The sequence below is a fragment of the Beauveria bassiana genome, assembly GCF_000280675.1.
Source record: "Beauveria bassiana ARSEF 2860 unplaced genomic scaffold BBA_S00069, whole genome shotgun sequence".
In the NCBI taxonomy this organism is placed as follows: Eukaryota; Fungi; Ascomycota; class Sordariomycetes; order Hypocreales; family Cordycipitaceae; genus Beauveria; species Beauveria bassiana.
The window spans coordinates 46,242-66,062 of NW_007930904.1; the positions used below are offsets into that span (position 1 = coordinate 46,242).

A 19,821-nucleotide genomic window follows, 5' to 3' on the forward strand; every position below is an offset into this window, starting at 1 on the left:
ATAAGTTGACCACCCCTTAACCAAATAGTATACATTTACTATCTAGTCTAAGCTTTACAAGGCGAGTCACAAATTGTCAGTACGCACGTGCCACACGACCGCATTAGGGCGTGTGTAACACCTGCGACATATAGTGCCTTACTTACGATAGAAACTAAGAGGGCTGACCGCTTTAACAAGTCCCATGTCGATATCTCAAAAAGTGCGAAGCTTTTCGGCATCGACCACAATCAATAGTAGGCAACACCACTCAGCTATAAAATTATAGTTTATCTAGTACCTTACCTCGCTACGTCGAGGGTATATTGCGCTTTCCACCATGCGGTTATCAAAGCGTGACGTGTTCACCGGGTCAGCCGAGCCTAAATCAGGCCACGAGAGTAAGTTATTAATGTGGAGCGCGCTGAATACCCTCGATGTTATATTGCTTTAGATCCGCACGTCAAAACCGTATCTAATAACTAATCATATTGCACTGCACTATCGATGAGTGATCCATCGATCACTCTTGATGTAGTCACGTGACCACGTGTTCCTTTCTTCTGCACCCCTGCATTTGTCAAACTCAATCATGATGGCACACGGCTGGTCTCTAATCGGATTGGCTCCAGGTGCCCAGGCCAATTCGTACACTGTACGTCTCGCCGAACCGCCGTCCGGCTTATTGCATCTAATTACGAGCTATACAAAGGACAGATAAAGGAAGGTCTTGCTATTAGTGCCAGCCCTATCCACATATCATCGGATTTGTGGACATCGCCGCATCGACACTCACTGCTGGCTGTATGCGCACAGTGGATGGATGCAGAGGGTCGGCTGCAAAAGGCCCTGCTAGGATTACCGGAATGCCGCTATTCCCATAGTGGTGAGCAGCAGGCCAGCCTAATTCTTCAGGTCATTGAAGAATTCGACATTCAGTCGAACCTGGGATGGCACACCAGCGACAATGCGACCTCGAACAACACCTGCTTGGAGGTGATGCAGTCTCGCTTATTGACTGAGCACCAGATCCAGTTCAACGCCAGACAACGTCGTATCAGATGTATAGGCCATATTATCCACCTCTCGCTCCAGGCATTCTTGCTAGCGTCATCACGGGAAGCTCTTCTTGCCGCCTTGGAATCTGCAGCTGATGTCTCCGGAGAAGAACTGATAGTGCGCTTTTCAGATATTCTCGAGTCCCAGAAGCAGAACAGCGAACAGATTGTACGCTATCAAAAGAGCGGTATAGGAGCAAGTCTGGCCACGAGCATGCTTACTGCCCAGATGGCCGGGACAGCCTTGAATCTGGCAACAATGAGTTCTCTGGCATCCAGGGCTTGACCCCCCTCCGCAAGCTCCACGAACTAGCCGTCTGGCTTCGCAGTTCGTCTCTTCACGCGGATATTTGGGATGACAGCGTCGGTCTTCGGCTTGGTATTGACAACAGAACCCGGTGGTCCTCCTGGTTTCTAGTCATAGACAGAGCTATCACAAAGCAAGCCGAGATCAAGGCTTTCATGACGGATCATGAAGCAGCTCTAGGCAATAATCGCCTCAAAGCTCAGGACTGGGATTTCCTTGACAAGGCCCGCACGTTCCTCCAACCGTTTGCTTCCGCCACACTCTATGCAGAAGGGGAGAAGTCGTCAATATCGCAGTCATTATCTCTGATGGACGCTCTCCTTGCCCATTACGAGAGAAACAAGGTGCACTACTCCCAAGAAGACCATCGAGATCTCCGGATGGTCCGGCCTATTGAAAGGGCTGGTTCGTGTTGAACAAATACTACAATCTGACTGGCGAGACGCCTGTCTATGCTGCGGCTCTTCTTCTTGATCCTTCCCGCAGAGCCGCGTATATTCGGAAGAATTGGCCAACTTCATGGGTGGAACCCGCTATTGCGGCCGCGAAAGAGCTATGGGAGTCGACCTTCAGCGTGACGCGAGTCGAATCAGACGCTATTACACCATCGCTGTCGCCTCCACTGGAAATGACCTCCCGACAGCGTGGGGCTGAGCTCGATTTGCTAATGAAAGATATGGAGGTCATCACAGCCGACACAAGGGATGATGATGACTTCGGCGCCTTCATTGAGCAGCCAACTTTCCGGATAGACTGCAGTCCCCTCGACTGGTGGTCTCGTAGCGAGCAAAAGTCGCGCTATCCCCGGCTATGCCATGGCCATCACTCTGTTGTCCATTCCAGCAGAATCATCGGAGCCTGAGAGGGCATTTTCTGGGTCTAGAAGGACTTGTTCATGGGACAGGCTTAGCTTGTCTTGCCACAATATCCAGAGAATTGAATGTATTGGCAGTTGGATACGAGAAGGTCATATTAAACCTTCCAAACTGAGTGGCATGGGCCTTCCCATGGAGGCCTCGGTGATGGATGAAGATGACGATATAGATGGTCAGATATTAGATGCAATTGAGTGGGTTTAGATCACATGATACCACCTTGCCAGTCATGGTTATAATATGGTTATGTGGTTATAATCAGTTATGGTTCTGAGTTTGATGGTTATTCGTGGTTATGGTACGGCTCCCCAAAATAACCATATTCAACCATGTGCCCAGGTATGGTTTACAAGAGTCACTGGGTAAGATGCATAAGGTGTGTATTCTGGCAAGTGCTGCCAAGAGGTGCGCGATACTACTACGACCGAGCTTCAACTTGCAATGATTAACGATTCAAGAGCGAAACCCGAAATTGCCGGCTTCACATTGCGACGAGTAATACCGAAAAAGTGGCAGCGTTGTATTGAATAGAGTAGTGCTATTTGCACGAGAGTTTTCTGCTCAACGCACGACCTTAGTACTTAGAATTCAAAGGTAGCTCCACTAAATACGAGAAGGTTATTCTGGTCTTAAACATTCAATTCTTTTTCAAAAGAGAAAGTTCTGAATAATATTTGAATAATAAATAGGATTTGATGAAAAAAATACTAAAGAAGCACTTTGATAATGTGTTAGCCAACAAATTCTAAGTACCAAGGTCGTGTGTTAAGCAAAAAGCTATTGTGTAAATAGCACTACTCATTAAATAAATGTTCAGGCTTCAGTTAAACCGCTCAATACAAAGCAGCGTCAATCCGCAAAAGTATATAGCAGGAGTTAAAACCCCGTGGAGCCATTGTCGTCGTCATCATCGGATATAAGTTGCCGTGGGTATTATCTTAACTAAGACCAGGCGACCAGGGTGAGGAATCAATCCACGAAATCCACTAATTGATCAACATATTGACATGTCTTGGCGTCCACATCAATCCATGGCTTAATTTATTACATAATCAATCAATCCACCGTCGAGGCCATATTGATGGACGATATGGATGGATTGATGTAGCTGTCTGGCGCCGCGAAAATGAAGCTCCCCTCGAGAGTAGGGGGGTCAGGCAAAAAGTCAGGCTTGGCAATGGTCCCATAAATTACCTCATCAGGAGTATTAGGCGGGTACGGCGAGGATTGTCAGCGACTTCAATATTGTGGCCACCAATCCACGGTGAGGGTTCGTGGATTCAATCCATGGTAACCCTGCTGACTAACTCGTCAATTCCATCCACAGAAGGTACTCGTGGACGTGGGTGGATTGATTCCTCACCCTGCAGGCGACGGAGGCGGATGGTTGTAGATGCGTCAAGAAGAGTATAAGTTTTGGAACAGCCAAGGCTTAACAGTCTGCATCGGACTTGAGAAAAGCGTGGTATTCAGCGCTAGCGTAAAAGTAGATGAAGCGGGAGAAGATGCTGTAATGGGCGATTAAAGTGATGCTAAAGGCTACGTTAGGTGACGAGAAGATAGGCGGGACGGGCGGACTATACTGGTCTTGTTGCCGGAGAGGCTTAGCGCGCATGGCGATGGCAGTTTCGAGCAATTGGGGTAGGTTATCACTTGCGATGACAGGGCTAATGCCGGTAGCCGGGCGTGGGCAACAATAGTGGCGGCTATTTTGGATTTACGGATGGTGACGGATGGGTTCTCCATCCGCCAGGTATCTGTGGCGGAGCCTATATTCACGGCGTATCGAAACGGGTCCAGATAGACGGAGGTTACCGTTAGTTATATTGGACTTCCGGGTTTTCCGCGGTTAGGTTCTTGTACTCGTTGGTGTCAATTTCATTCCACTTTTCTTCTCGACCCATTGTATTACTTTGCGCAATCATTGCCTGCGTGGTGACTAGTTATGGTTAGTGACTTTCCTCTCCGTTAGTGCCTTTCATTAGGAATTGCTTCTAATAAGAGTACAAGTCAGGATGTTGAACTTACCTATCTCACCAAGTAGAAAGCTCGATAGTACGTCTAAAAGCCTAGGACCGGACGCAAACAGACCTAGATCATCAGTCAATCAACCAATCTATAAAAGTCTGTCTATCCCTGCTATATCTGCCGGGCCTGAAAGGCTATACTCTGGTGCGAAGTTGACGGTTATAGCTCGTCGTAACCAGCTGGGCAGTGTTACCATGAGAAACACTAGAGTGCTCAAATTCGTGGCTAAGGATTTAGGACCTCAAGAGCGAAATGTTGTTGCAGCGGTTACTTGATGACGGATCCTTCAAGAGAGCCACGTGTCGTATATTGGACATGTGGTCATACTGGCAATATATAGGGCTCCTGACAATGTAATATAATATAACTAGCCGCTATATAGGTGCTACGAACGGCTAATTACTGCATGGGCAGCGGGTGGGCTTCATCCTGGCAGATGCAGCCCGAGCGTCCCATGCAGTAACTAGTCTTCGTAAAATCGTGCTAATAGCAGTACACTGTCAGAGCTAGTATTTCGGTGATCTTAAACGGTGCACGGGCTATAGCTGCCAAAAGGTGCGCTATATCACTTCGACTGAGCTTTCACTTACAGAGGTTGATATTGTAAGAGCGACACCCGAAAGTATCGGCTTTAGTTTACAACGAGTAATGCCGAAAAGTGGCAATATTATATTAGATAAATCTTTAGGCTTCATTTTAACCCCCCCGCACAAAGGAGCGTCACTATGAAAGTATATTTAGATCTAATAGTACACCTTATCTGTATCCTTACGACAACTTACTCAGCTTGATAGACTGCCAACTACACTCTATTCAAAAGTTTTACTTCTCTTAACCGAATTTGGTTTCTCGTTCAGCACTTGCTCAACATGAAAATTGCCTTGTTTACTCTCCTTATCGTGGTTGGGACAACCATTGCAGATTCGGCCACCATGCAAGCCCGGCGGCCTCCGGAGCCTGGCTCAAAATCAGCCCGCGAGCTTCTCGATCTGGTCCAAAATGGGTTACAGACCTGGGGCTTGGCGGGCAGCGTCAACGCTCTCAGCGGAAACCCTAACGCTCCATTGCGCAACATGCCTGGTGGTATGTCTGAGCTAAATCGGCCCCGTCCCCCGAAGCAGGTCGGCGTGCCTGGAACACCAGGCAACCCTCTCGGGCCGCGCAAGAAGCAAGGGCGAATCTACTCGCGTCGCAAGTCATGCATAAAGAAGCGTGACATTCGCTGCCCAGCGGGCACAACCATGACCAAAAAAACGACCAAGTACCCGAAGCTCCACCTCAACGGACGAGGCGGAGTCATGGTGGCGTTTACGACCCTTTCGCCTTATGCTCATGATATCCTGGCAGCGGTCAAGAACTGGGACAACCCAGTTGGCGAGGCCGTAGCGTGGTTTGATGGGGCGATGGCAGGCCTCCAAGAATCTATTGGAGGAAAGAACGTACCCGAGATCAATGGCAACGAGCTAAAGCTATGGCTAGTTTGTCTCTTCAGGAGCGATAACCCAAGATACCCGGACGCCGTTGACGAGGCGTGCCAGCGCCGTAAAAACGCGCCTCCGGAGGAGCAGCAGCAGCAGCAGCAGGCAATTGATGGTCTCAACCAAGTTGGAGAACTATGCGAGACGGCTGAGGACCACCCCTCAGATGAGAACAGGAAAACCGAGCTACTGAAGTCCTGTAACAAGTTTGCTGAGATCTTGGAGAACATGGTCGATGCCAACGCAGGGCTAGTTCTAATGGGAGAGGTGGCTCGTGCTCGAACGCTCAACAACCACGATATCGAAGACTCTGACCAGGCCGTGGTTGAAGGATTCATCGAAAAGGGCGCATTCGGCCCAAATACAAACCAAACAGAAACGAGTGAGCTCGCCTCTCTCTACCTGAGTCACATGTCTGCCTATATTATTGCAGAACAGGAAGAAGACGGTTCTGAAATACTCATTCATCACGATATGCCGCCGGTGTGGCTCGAGTTGCTGCAGATGGGAGCGGGTTACATCCCAGAAGACAGAGCGGCTGTGAACGAGGCGCTACAGCTCCTTGATGGCAGCCCCCATCTTCGTTCTTTTGACAAAGAGGGAAGGCAGAGTCTGGTGGCGGTCCAGACTTGCTGGGACCAAGCGGGCTTGCTGGCGTTCCAGCCTCCTCAGTGGGACATAATTTCCGCTAGCATCGTTTATCTCGAGCGTAAGTTGCAGGACACCAACAGCGCCCTCGCGTGCGCACCGTGCATAGCGCCCGCAGGCTTTTGGGTACTGCGTTGCGGATCTGCCGTCCCGTAGATATGATATTTCCATAGGCTTTATAGTAGGCAAAGGTGACACTGTGATGACAATGTCAGACTGGCATGCTTTACGGTGCACCGTTAGAATTACCCTTTTCATTTTGACATTTATGGCTTTTGCCGCTTTGCGAGATGAAGTCTGCCAATTGGGCCGCAGCCAAAACTGCAGGCGAGTTCTGCAGCACCGATTTACTGTTAGTTGCATCCATTAATCAGATTCCATTAAAACTCAATTGACTGCCCTGAATCAGCGATTTGTATGCACGAGTTACTTTCTAAAGCATCAGAAATTGACTGTGTTGTGGGCGGCAGAAGTCATAACCACAGCAGCCTATAGAGGTCACTGTTGCAAAACCCAGAAAGGCACAGTTAGGGGCATCTGGGGTCTAAGACAGAACCCACAGTACTTTGAACCATTTACCTCAGCCTCACAGTGTAACGGATTTCGACAATTGAAATTACAATTCTGAAAGAGGTGCTGAGCAGCAGCAGAATAGCAGCGTCCACCTTTGGTGGACACCCATTACACCATTACCACCATCATTCACCTCAATCGACCTACACACCCGCCTCACCAGCCTCGTCACCTTCCTCTTCGCTCTCAGGCTCATTAAGCAGCTGGAACTTACAGCCACTTTAACTCACCTTCTTCTGCAGCCTCGCGAGCGGTAGATGACACTGAGCCGACCGCCCCTGCAGAACTGCTTTCCCTACAATGGTCCTCTTTCTCCTTCAAAGCTTGCGTGACCCATTTCCTGCTGTTCCTCAGTGCGACGGCTGGCGAGACCCAGTTTCGTTGGATATAGGACATGATCTGCGCCACGCTGAATTCATGCTCCGGGATTATAGCAGCAAATTCGCGAGCAGCTCGCTCTATCTCCACGGTCTTGACTTCGCATCCCGGGCAAGCGCAGTATTCGGTTAGAGGGGTTGCGCCAGATTGACGTACTTTTTTGTCACCGGTGAGGCGTCAATAGACGGCGAACAGCCACTCTCTAGATCAAAACTAGTTTACAGTTCATGTCGACATCGCCGCCTCGTAAATCAGAAAGGGCGAATAAACGAGATGTAGGTAGTGAATACTTAAGAAATGGTGGCGCGCAATCGTAAGGAGCGGACCAGCGCCACCGATGGCAGTCATCTTACGGCTGTTCTACTCTATGTGACGGGAGACACGTCACGATCCCGGGCAGCAGAGCCGCTGACCGGCTTGCGAAAGACCCTACCGACATGTGCCTGAACCTTCCTCCTAGCTGAGACATCCATCTGTCGCATAGAAAGGACGAAACTGAAGAAGGAACGCGGCGTTGGCGGCAAGTCAGCGCCCGTGAAAGTTCCTGACGCGTGGACCTCGGTACAATGAGTTTGCACTTATGCATGCGAGGGCAACAGGAAGCTCACACCATATCCCTTTCCGTTGAATGCTTTTCCGGCCCGTCAGCAGAACCAAGGGTTCTTTCAGTTTCCACCACCTTCAAGCTTTTGCTTTTGTACAGCGGATGCTGTGCAAGACGCGGCTGTGTGCAGCAAACTCAAGTCGGTGAGGTGCAAGGCTTGAAGAAACGAGCGCCTCAATCTCGGAACCGTGCAGGCGGTGCAATTGCGATGCAGTCGTCCATATCAAACTCCGAATGCCTTCCGTCGGTGAGAACTAAAGATGCAGCATCAGCTCTTTTGAGATCTACGTTAAAAAATACGTCCTGGCATGTCGGTAACTGGCTCATGTGTTGGATGCCTCAAAAAACTCACCGGGTGTTCAAAAATGTAAAGCAGAGCTCTGGAAATGGATGCCTCAACAATCGCAGCCGTGGTTTTCGGCACTGTTTCCCTTGCGATCGGACTCATCGGACTCTACCTCGCCTTCACACAACTACAAGTTTCTCTTCTTCGGGTCGCCTTGCGCAGCATGGTAAGATCGCCCGAGATCGGGGGGATCTAAATACAACTGACGATGATTTTATAGACTATGCGCCGGCAAGTTGAGAGCTACGATCCGGGTGAAGGTCAGCAGAGCCACGAGCTGGTGGCAACGGCCGATTGAGAAAGGTTTTTGTGAGGGATTGACAGCATGGGCCCAGCCGTCACACCAGTTGAAACCACATACGAAGCCCGCTCTGCCAATTGCTGAAGGCGAAATTCTCTCAGGATGTTTGGCAGTCGGTAACGAGTCCGAAAATCTGTGTTCGTCATAACTGAACCTCGCGAGGTGGATTTTCCCATTTGCACCACCTATGAATAAAGTATCGAAGCAGCACGAAATACAATCCACATACGCCATAATACATTCCGTACAAGCAAAACAAAATGAGTGGTCTCGGTAACCCACAATATCTATAAAATCTATGAGTTTCATGATCCGATTGCGGCGGTATCAGCCAATAGGGAGCGATGGAACCCGCCCACTCAGCAGTAGGACCGGCGAAACGTCCTGTCCTACTGCTGTGCCCTTGAGCGGCTCCATTTTCGGTGAGACATTGCAATGAAGGGTTTGGCGGGCTCGCGACGTAGGTCAAGCCCAATGGCTTGTTTCCCCGCACACAGCTCACGCGTGAGGTCGGCCATCCCTACACATGCCTAGTAATTATTATTCTCTCACAAGACAGTTGCTACTTTTGGAAGCTTACAACTACCTACAACCCTAGTTTCAAGATGCATACGAGTATGACAGTTCTCGATCCCATCGGTGACTTGATCGTAGTCATCCAGGACCCGAACGATCAAGAACTGCTGGCGGGTATTGTTCTTGGCCCCTTTAAGGGGAAGAAAATGACAAATGCGGCGGAGAGGCGATGAATGCGTCGACGTGGATTGCCCCAGAATCAAAAGCCAGATACCGTGCCATCAGACAGTGCAATTATTCATGAAAGAGGACCGTCCTCGTCACGACTTGGAGAAAGCGTCGATGCTTTTTAGGGGCTCACCCTAGCATACAACGAGGACCAAGCAGATTTCGCCAAAGATTATGCCACCCCATCAATCAATACAGACGGATCGAACGAGCAACATTCTCTGAGCCCGTTGAAACCAGAGAAAGATGACGAACAAAATACGGCTTGGTTTCGCATATCCAATAGCCATCTGAGACTGGCATCAGGTCAAGTCCGTCGACGCTTAAGCAGTGCCTACCACGGCACAGCCAAGGGTTACTGTCGCTAGAAGATGGGACAACATGTGATGTGTTGCGTACAGAACAATGGGATAGGAACACCTTCCTCATCTTCTTGAATATAGTGCATGGAGGCTGTCACGAAGTAGAATGTTGAGGCTCTCCATAACCAAAAGTTCTATAACCGTTTTGATACGGCAAGCTCTGCGAGAGCGACAGTGGCATTGTATAGTCGTAGGCCAGGGACCCTGACGAGTTTGCCGCTCCGGACTTGACAGCGGAATTCCGGGCTTCGAACCGCGGTAGCACGACCTCTCTCTCCGCGGCGATCGGAGTTGAGCGACGGATGAATATTTTTCCGACCAATTTCTCTATCCTTATCAAGGATTGTCTCGGGGTGAAGACGTCGAGCGGAACTGCTGTGCCAAATTTGATCGGAGTTCCGACAAGTTTAATTTAAGTCGCCATTATTACCCCACCTCACACTATTTTCACGTACTTAGACAGCCATCTTGTCCATTAATGCCAGTAACTTTCCGAGATTTGTTGACGCAAAACCTATCCCACTTTTCTCTCGACTGGTATTTGCATTCACAGCATCCGAATCATGGCTACTCATATTGTCCCGAAGCAGGCAGCGTGCCAGCTATTTCTCGCGATGCCCGACAAGCTTTTCAAACACTCAAAGCAGGCGGAGCTGTCGTTATCCCCACCGACGTGGGCTATGCGCTCCTGGCCAGCACGCAAACAGGGGTTCAGAAGATCTTTACGGCCAAAGGCCGCGAAAAGAGCCACAATATCGGCATCATCGGGACGTATCAGCAGCACCGAGAGATTCACGTGCTGCCAGACATCAAGTTTGAGTTTACCCGGGCCTTGACGGAAGATATGGGCATGATCGTTGGAATTATTGCCAAATTTGATGTCGTTAACCTTCACCCGCGACTGGCAGCACTGGATAAGGCCACACTCCTCCAAGTCACAAAAGGAGACACGGTCAGCATCGCAATACCGGAGGGGCGTTTTTTGCGGGAGCTTGGTAGGCTCTGTGATGCCGACCCGGACGGCATGCTGATGTTTGGGACCTCTGCGAATGCCACTGGACAAGGGCAGCGGTTTCGTATCGAGGACATCGAGCCATCCGTGCTTGATCCCGTCGATTTGGTGGTCGATTACGGCTTGCAAAAATGACACACGTATGGTTGCGGTGGCAGCAACTTTGATGTCGAAAACATGCGCGTCCTGCGGGCGGGTGCTGGATACGAAGTATTCAAGGACAGGGCCAAGAGATGGTTCCCTCAGTTGCTGGAGACGACGGGTGCGGTTCTTGAATAGGATATCTCGACAGCTGTGCGACCAGATAGGCAATCAATGACTATAGACAACAACCCAGCTAGAAAGAAGTTTAGAACATAGTTTGCCGTCCCCTAGAAGTTGGCCATCAACAGCTGTACAGTTACAGCCTAGTGTGTACACTCAACCATTAATCGCCTTCTCCTTCATTTTTCCCATAAACTTCTTTCCGGCGCTTTGCGGAGGATAGAAATAGGGGCATACTCGGAGGGCGCTGTAGTTGCTACTCATACTTGCCCACGCCCTCATTGCCTAGTGGTGACAGGACTCTGTAGTGGGAGAAAGCGCTTACACACCGGGGGGCCAATAGGTGCACCACCGGCGGTGCGAAGCGGCCAGGCGGCCAATACAGAGGCGCCCTGCTGACTAACTGTTGTGCGCCCTCCTTTTACACACAGCAGTGCGATCATTGCACCACTGCAAAGTTTCGCCATGGCCCAAGGCTTACAGTCCCAACTCAGACGTCAGAAATGGCTAACGAGGCCAAGAACACGTTTCATAGATGGGCGCAGCCGCGCAGCGGAACAAGAGGATCAGCCTTGATCCGGACGATTACACAAAGTACCTCCTTGCTCCTATAGTACCAGAAGTCACCAAAGGAAATCTTACCCAGCCCTATCTGTTATGGCATTAGACGTATTGACGCCTGTTTTCAGGCACGAAGACCACCTTCACAGACCGTAGGAGCCGTTTAGGCATTGAGAGCATGGAAGCGACCGAATGCCTCAAGTCATGGCTTGGCAAAAGCAGCAAAGCACCTTTTACGGATGATAGCCTTGATGCGGTCGTGTGTATCACCGATTCACCATATATTGTGGTCATAATATATTTCTCATGCGATATACGAGGGATCTGTCTATGCTATGTATGGCTGCTATGGCATGGCCTCCAACGGTTTCATCATATATGATAATACCATATTGCTAGACACGCTGACCATGGCAAAGTGAAAGCCTCACTCGAACTTATTCCAACTTTGTAGGTCTGGTGTATCAGCAGACAGGGCGACTTGGCACTTCGTCAATGGAGCAAGTTCCCCGACTGACACAGTCATCGCTCTGCTTTGCACAGCTCACCCAAAGAGACTTGAAGCTCGAGCCACCAGACCACAGCTTTCGGCAGGTATTCCTACTGCCGTAGCCGTATCCGAACCACTTGCCTGAGCAGCCAGACTGCTCCCAGTAGCTGATTCGCAGCTCTCCATTGGGGCAGTTTCCGACATTGTCGATATCCAGGCTTCCCACGGCGCAGTTTGTATCGATGCACTGGCCGTTTCCGTGCGGGACGGTGACCTCGTTGTGGACGTCTCCAGTGCAGCCTGTGCTGTACCGGGTCTTGAGATGGAAGGCGTCTGTCGTGCCAGCGTCCGCCGTGGCACGGCAGACCTCCGTGGACGGCTCTGGGGCGGCGGTGCAGGTTTCCTGCTTGATGCAGTCGCTGTCGGGTTCGGCGCACGACAGCCACAAGGACCTGAAGCCCCAGCCGTTGGACCACAGTCCGCGGCAGGTATCTCTGCTTCCGTAGCCGTAACCGTACCAGTCGCCCGCGCAATCGGCATGCTGCCAGTAGCTGATTCGAACTTGACCGTTCGGGCAGCTTCCGACGCTTGGAATTTCGAGGCTGCCGACACCGCAGTTCGTGTTGACACAGACTCCATTCCCTGGCTTGATGTCGACGTTGTTGTTGGCACTACCAGCGCAGTTGGTGTTGTAGTGGGTCTTGACGCTGAAAGCCACACTGTCCGAGGTTGGGCTGTAATCGAAGCTTGGGAGAGAAGAGAGGATGGTTCGGTCGTTGGACAAAAGATACGCCTTGTACTTACCAGCTTTCATGGAACTGCGAGGTGTAACACGAATAGAGCCCGAGCTTTGTGTGACGTACTCCCAAGCGACGCTGCCCGATTGCGGCGCTTGTGTGTCGTCTTCGGGCCAGATTCCGATCCAGTTGTCGCTCGACGACTGGCTTGTCGCGTAGTCAAAGGTAAACGACGGGCTGCTGCCGTCTAGTGAGAGTTGGCTCTGGGTGTCTTGGTCAAAGATGCGGATATCCTCGACTCCGAAGTAAAAGTCTTTAAATTCTTGTGGGTTTGGGCCAACGTAAACGATGCACTGCGCCGCACCAGTGATTTCTTTGCAGGTCGGTCCGTTCTTACCGTCTGCAGGTAGATTCGACCAGGCTGAACTTGCTGCATTAACACTGCTGCAGAAAAGGAACCTGAACTGGAGCGTCTGGTTTGAAAATGCCTGTGTATCACAACCGGGCCCTTTGAACTGCGCGGACGGCGTACCCCAAGAAGAAGTATCAGGGTTCGAGGATCCGATGTTACTCGGAGCCGCGCCAATCGGCCAATTGTACAACCTGATAGCGTCGCTTGTCCATTCAAGAGCCTCTACATGTGGAAATGCATTGTTAGGAGCCGGGAATTAGTAGTCCTATAGCTGGTGAACTTACGGATACCACCCTTAGAAGATCCCCAAATTCCGTTTTGGGTCTCTTCAGGCAGGCAACTCTGGTATTTCCATCGGTCATAGCCATATTGGAACTCATGGTCGCAGTTGCTTGAGACAAGTCCAGCTGTGTGAGCAGATTGGTCCAGGACGCATTGGCCGGTGCTTTCAGGCCCACCGTAAAGTGCCACCTTGTTCACAGGGGAAAGATGCCAGCCTTCGTACATGCCAATCTCACTGTTCTCAGGGTGTCGCCCGGTTCCGAGAGTCCCGCTGACTCCGATCAGTCAGAAATTCTGCCATGATAGTGCGGTGCTCTTCTTACAAGAATGGCCAGCCACCGCAGACAGGCTTGGGCAAATGGCTAAACCTGGTGATGACCAAGCCTTGCTTGAACGAATTCTTGGATTGGACGCGTAACGAATTTCGATACCCCGCGCCGTAGGTCCGTGTATTGTAATCCACTCCCAAATATATTTTGCCGTCCTGTACAGAAACAAGCCCCTTGCTAACGGCATCCGCTTTATTCAGGTACGTCGTGAAAGCGAAATAGTCATTTGACGCCCACGGATTTGTATCGGCCTTGGGATGTGTGGTTAGCTTCGGAATATGGGACCGTTTGACCTAAGCCTGTAGCTCACGTACCGTATGAAAGTCAAACTCGTCGAGAAAGTTGGAGGCATCGTAGGTCTTGGACAAGGTATAGCTTAGACTCGCCGCGCGGTCGGCAACGGCGAGCCCTGCCACAAGGCAAGAGACGAGTGACGGCATGATGATGATCGCGATGTAGACTTTTCACAGCATACACTCCTTGATAGGTGGTACAAAGTTAGCGACGCAGTGCAGTGCCGCCTATATATGCTTTTGACGCTCTCGGTAAGGGGGCACGTTCCTAGCACATTCACAGATGCCTTTTCCACATTGAGGAGCTTGAATAAAAGGATCAGTTGCCTAGAACGTGGAACCGGATACAAAACGGGCCTTTTGTGGTGCTCAATAGTACTCTGTTGCTATAGTTTAATTTCCATTTGAGCCAAGCAACCTTGGCAGCGTGGCAGTGACTTGACCTTGGGTCCAGTCACACCCGCTTACAGTTAACAGGCGCTGGTACTCCCCAAACCCAGACAGATGGCAATGGAATGGGACACAATTGTACGCATACTAGGGCAGCATCTGCAAAAGTGCTGTCAGATGGTAATACATCTCTCGCAAGACTTGCTGTGCTCGAATATTGCCGCGCAACAGCTGTGCTCTTAGTTCTTCCCTTGGCATCGAGTGGATCGGGCGGCGCAATTCGAAGCGTCATGGAACTACTGCTGCGTGTTAGCTGGCACGGCTGGTCGCCGGGATGGGCGGGATGCCCTCTCCCATCTATATTAGACGCTAAATTGCGGTGACACTTGCAGAGAAGAGTGGAAAGAGGTTGGAGCACTTGATGTTCGAATTAGAATACCGTGTTCCCTCATTACCGGCTGGTAGTTGGCTGGTATTTTCTGAGCCCAGAGCCAACAGCGCAGGCAGTATAGGCAACCCTGAAGAGACCAAGGGTATGGAGAAACCGAGCGCAGCTATTGATTTTTTTCCGTCAGGATGCCTTGCGGAGAACCACGCGAAAACTCCACGCTCACGGTGGAGACTGCACGCCAACCCTGATACCCGTAAATTGCACAGCTACGCAGCCAAGCAGGCAGCCCATTCAATTTTCCCCTGCAAATCATGTTGTTCCGGAAGAAGAGGATCGGCGGGACTCCGCAGTCAGTGCCTTCACGGCTTCACCACACCGGATGGCCGGAGATCAGATGACGAGGCTCGTATTCATCCACACCGAGCGCGGATGCTAATTCTTGAAGATTGCAGCTCAATGCCTCTGAAATAAGTCTTGGAGCGGCTATACCGAAGAATAGACCTTGCCTAGCAATTACCTCGCTCGCAGAAGTGGCCTGACGAGGCAGTGTATTATTATTAGTATGCAATAACTTGGCTGGGCTCAAGAATCTTTATATGTAACAATACATAATATAGTAACAAGCCAAATTAACCCAGGAAGAGGTCAAATCTATTTTCCACTTCATTAAAAAATCAATTATTCTCTTACTCTATTTTAGGATTTGCTTTCTCAGAAGCTACAGCGTTATTTGCATTAATGATGGCTTTACTATTACTATATGTTGCTTAAAAGCATGTTAATAAGCATGATCAACCTATATAGTACCTCGATTAGCGAGCCAATGAAAAACTAGCGCTTTGAGTGCCGAGGAAAACCTCATTAGCTCCTCGTTCGTCTGCCGTGTCTGTTAATGAGCGGGTCCGGCAGCTGAATTAGAAGTGGGAACGCATAATTCGATGATTCCAAAGTTCATGGTTTCGTGCTGGCTCGACCAGGAAGATGGGCTGATGAATTCGACACACTCACACCTAACGTGACCTATTGTCCCTTGTAGCGGTAGTATTTCCTAGGTGGAGGGCTACCCACACCCCAGTGCAGCGCAGCATCACTGTCGCCTAAGGAATGGTTTTATTTTGAAAACTAAACGAAATGCCTTGACAATCACATCAGTCATGCCACGGCTCGCAGCTATCCACGCTGCGATATTGCCGAACACGATCGTGCCATGAATTTCGACCCCGACTGCGATAGGCTTTGTGTGCTAGTGTTCAGCGCGGAGCGCTGTTCGCGCCGAAGTGATGCACGGACGAAAAAATCTTCTTCTTCCGCGCCGCGCCGCCGCCGAAACAGTACTAGAGAAAACCCGACGAAAGCACAGCGTTTCGCCGCTCGTGTGCATGACCAAACTGGCCATTGTGGCAGCGGTCCCTGAACGGGCTAAAAGCCTTCTACTACCACCTCCGCAGGGCCACCTTAGGCAGGTGTTGAGTGCAGAGTATGCTCGGGCAGCGCATCAAATACAGGCTTTGCCGGGAAACATAGACGGCTACATAGACGTCGCGAGTGTGCGAGCATTACCACAAGGCCCGTCGTGCCGTGTGCGAGCTGCTGGTCATTGAAAGACTGGCAGCAAATCAAGAGTTGTGAGAGCGACCTGAGGTGCTGGTAACAAAGGTAGCGGCTGCGGCCGTTGTGTCTTCATTCGGCTGGCTTAGTGGGCATGAGGCCAGACATCACTTCGAAGAGCATGGGACGTGTGTAGAATGCCTGAGAAGTCACTGTAGAATTGAGCTACTTTCTATAAAGCCCTTCTTGTTCGACCTATAGTGAGCAGCAGAAGATGTTTGCCCGAGCACCTAGTTGTAGGGAGGTGGCTGTGAGGAAAGATACATCTGGGAAGGGGGCTGGCTAGGAATCATGTATGCACTCAGAAGCATCTGTAGCTGCTCCTGGAGTCCAACCAGGGACGTCCGCTCGCTTCTGAGGCCAGCCAGCTCCCTTTTCATCCCTTCTAGGTCACTTTCCATGCGGCCGATCTTCTAGGCGGTTTCCCTCACGTTGCTGAGGCTAACTAGCTCCTTCATTCTGTCCAGATCATTTTCCATGAGGACGATCTTGGGACCTACTTCCCTCACGTCAATGAGGCTAGCCAGATCCTCTTCTATTTTGCGCATGTCACTTTCCATGCAGCCGATCTTCTCGTGGATGCCGTCTTCAGTAACCGAGGCTGCGTCATTGTTCGCAGGAGGAACGCGCGGGCGTAGCTGAACTCTTTCTCCATCTCTGCATTGACGTAGCGTCGCGAGCATGGATTCCAGCCTTTGACATCCCTTCCGTTAGCTTTGTTTGGCTCAACCTTTTTGGCCGTGTCCAGACTTGTCAACAAATGAATCCAAATCAAATGAATTCAAATGAATTCAAATCTATCCAAATCGATTCAAATCCGAATCGACCAAATTGATTTGTAATCAAATCAAATCGAACAGATATATTTATTTGGATTGACATTAGCCAGTCGACACCGTGTGCTGCCTAGCGGCGGTCCCTTAGAGTCCCTCCCGACAATGGCTTCTATGGATGCCAGTGATCCAGAACCCCATTCTACCGCCTACAGCGATCTCGATGCTGCAACCGACCTTTCCGGATTCGATATTAACAGAGAGGCGACCGCCGACACCACTTCCTCAGCTGCACACTCTGGCTACGAAGGCGTTGATTGGAATCGTCTTCCTGGGTATGTAGCTAGCAGGCACAGACGAAGGCAGCGGACGGGATGGGTCTGGGAGCACGGATACGATGTCGAGAGAAACAATTCCGGCCGCCGTTTCTGGCTTTGCAAAGAGTGCCATCGGACAAGAGCCGCAATCACTCACATGTACGATGCTGCGTCTACGAGCCAAGCGAACGCTCACATGGAAGATGTCCATCGCATCAGCAGATGCGGGCAAATGTCACCCTTTAGGAAAAACAGCGCACCATCTTGGACATGGTTAACTTGGCCGCTCGTCACAGGAAGGACCAGGCTGTGATAAATGCTCTTATAGCCTCCTTCGACCCGCTACACTTTCGACAGTTGCTTATTCGCTGGGTGGCCTGCGACAATGTCTCTTTCAACAAGCTAGAGAGTCCATACTTTCGCGAGCTTATGGAATACACAAACAGTGCTGTTATTGAGTCAGGCAGTCTGCCAACCCATAACACGATGCGCGATTGGACTGTAGGAGCCTTCAATCGTCACAAAGGTGTAGTTACTGAGCTGCTCGGTCGCTCTCTCAGCCGCATTAATATATCATTTGACGTGTGGACGTCCCGCAAATTCACTTCCCTTCTCGACCTGACCGTGTACTTTCTCGACGACGGAGGCAAGTTGCGCACATTCTTGCTTGGCTTGCCACGAATTGAGGGTCAACATAGTGGCGAAAACCTTGCAGACCGGGTTAGTGAAATTATCCACGAATATAATCTCAACAGCCGCGTTGAATACTTTATCACAGACAACGCAGAGAGCAACGACACTTGTCTTGATGAGCTCGCTGGTGAGCTTGGGTTCAAGAAGCAGCACCGCCGACTTCGGTGCTGCGGGCACATCATTAACCTTGTGGCCCAATCTATATTGTTTGGGACGGATGCCGACGCTTTCGAGGAAGATTGCCAAGCTGATAAGGAACTTCAAGAAGAGGTGAAGCTGTGGAGGGCCAAAGGGCCGATTGGCAAACTGCATAACATTGTGCACTGGGTTCAGCGATCTGGCCAGCGCATTGAAAAACTCCACAGGCTTCAGAGCATCGAAAATGCGGATCTGGGCCTTGATGACCACGCAACTTACGATGTGATCACAGACAATGCTACCCGGTGCAACTCATCCGAGGCGATGATGGAGCGTGGCTATCAGCTTCGGAATCCTCTCGACTCTCTCGTCCAGGCGGAGGTTACGGAGTGGGGTCAATACGTCGCCGCGAGGACTGCGAATGGGACAAGGCCGATGCCAAAGAGGAGTCGGAAGAAGCCTGCAATTGTTGACGATAAGATGACTAGCGAAGACTGGGCCGTGATTGCAGAATACCTGGCCATCCTGAAGCCGCTGAAGATAGCCATGAAGCGGCTGGAAGGCAGACCTGAAGAGGGCAAACATGGGGCGGTCTGGGAAGTCCTGCTGACGATGGAATGGCTTCTGAGGCATTGGAAGAGTCCAAGATGCAGCATGAACACGATGAAGAGCCTTACTTGCGAGTGGGTTGCAACCTCGGCTGGATGAAGCTGGATAAGCACTATGCACTTGCTGATGACAGCCCCGTTTACCTTGCGGCCCTTGTTCTTCATCCTGCTTTTCGTTGGCCCGCCATCGAATCTCAAGGGCTGATCATCCAGAATGGTTGGATAGGGGTAAAGAAGCTGTTCGAGAACTCTGGGAAGACTATAGAGGACTACCCTTCGAGAAGGATCAGTGTGTCCAATAGTGTGAAACAATATATTACCAACTGATTTTTCTGACATCATAGGGTACAAAAAAGGCAATTTCTTTGTAAACAAATATCGCATTGCTAGAGTTATTATCGTGTTGCTGTGCAATTATCGTGCACGTGCCATGATGAGATACGTGCGCAATATGGTCATATACTGTCTCGTATACTATCTCACACACTGAGAAGGATGCAATCTTGGAACCTCACACCGCCGCGAGAAAAACAACCGGCTTGGATGAATTTACGGCATCTGTCAGGAAGGCCAGCACTCAGCGTGCGTCATCAGTACCATCTACACAAGATGAGTATGCCGAGTGGTTGTCTACGCCGGAACCCGGTGACGGCTTGGTCGATAACCCGGTTCAATACTGGCTTCTCCGGCGACGACAATATCCGAACCTATCGCGAATGGCGGTTGACCTCTTCTCGATTTCTGCGATGTCTTCTGAGCCAGAACGGATATTTAGTCTTGCAGGGCAGATGATCACGCCTTCAAGAAGACGGCTGCAAGCAGATATTGTAGGAGCGGCCCGA

The 19,821-nt window shown here is 50.5% G+C and overlaps 5 protein-coding genes across 5 annotated transcripts in view; 4 read left to right on the top strand and 1 right to left on the bottom strand.

Moving 5' to 3' along the window:
* The window catches only part of BBA_09819 (Tfo1 transposase), a gene marked incomplete at both ends in the record, with an annotated part of 4,130 nt that extends 1,924 nt beyond the window's left edge, over window positions 1–2,206 (top strand). Inside the window, 7 exons of the mRNA XM_008604916.1 lie at window positions 47–75; window positions 135–236; window positions 269–380; window positions 518–634; window positions 697–1,225; window positions 1,267–1,727; window positions 1,787–2,206. Coding sequence (XP_008603138.1) covers window positions 47–75; window positions 135–236; window positions 269–380; window positions 518–634; window positions 697–1,225; window positions 1,267–1,727; window positions 1,787–2,206 — 1,770 coding nt within the window. The remainder of the gene's footprint in view (window positions 1–46; window positions 76–134; window positions 237–268; window positions 381–517; window positions 635–696; window positions 1,226–1,266; window positions 1,728–1,786) is intronic.
* Window positions 2,207–5,179: 2,973 nt separating this feature from the next.
* On the top strand, window positions 5,180–6,529 carry BBA_09820 (uncharacterized protein; the record flags this gene model as incomplete). The annotated part of the gene is made up of 1 exon (XM_008604917.1): window positions 5,180–6,529. One exon carries the CDS (start codon window positions 5,180–5,182, stop codon window positions 6,527–6,529), a length of 1,350 nt encoding a protein of 449 aa, XP_008603139.1.
* Window positions 6,530–8,314: 1,785 nt separating this feature from the next.
* Window positions 8,315–10,828, top strand: BBA_09821 (translation factor (SUA5); the record flags this gene model as incomplete). Its single annotated transcript, XM_008604918.1, has 3 exons — window positions 8,315–8,440; window positions 8,495–8,534; window positions 10,272–10,828. The coding sequence occupies 3 exons, from the start codon at window positions 8,315–8,317 to the stop codon at window positions 10,826–10,828; spliced, it is 723 nt and encodes a 240-aa protein (XP_008603140.1).
* Window positions 10,829–11,982: 1,154 nt separating this feature from the next.
* Window positions 11,983–14,208, bottom strand: BBA_09822 (Concanavalin A-like lectin/glucanase; the record flags this gene model as incomplete). The annotated part of the gene is made up of 4 exons (XM_008604919.1): window positions 11,983–13,379; window positions 13,442–13,710; window positions 13,763–14,019; window positions 14,083–14,208. The coding sequence occupies 4 exons, from the start codon at window positions 14,206–14,208 to the stop codon at window positions 11,983–11,985; spliced, it is 2,049 nt and encodes a 682-aa protein (XP_008603141.1).
* A 3,180-nt stretch (window positions 14,209–17,388) lies between these two features.
* On the top strand, window positions 17,389–19,079 carry BBA_09823 (transposase-like protein; the record flags this gene model as incomplete). Its single annotated transcript, XM_008604920.1, has 2 exons — window positions 17,389–17,745; window positions 17,787–19,079. The coding sequence occupies 2 exons, from the start codon at window positions 17,389–17,391 to the stop codon at window positions 19,077–19,079; spliced, it is 1,650 nt and encodes a 549-aa protein (XP_008603142.1).
* Window positions 19,080–19,821: the final 742 nt, after the last annotated feature.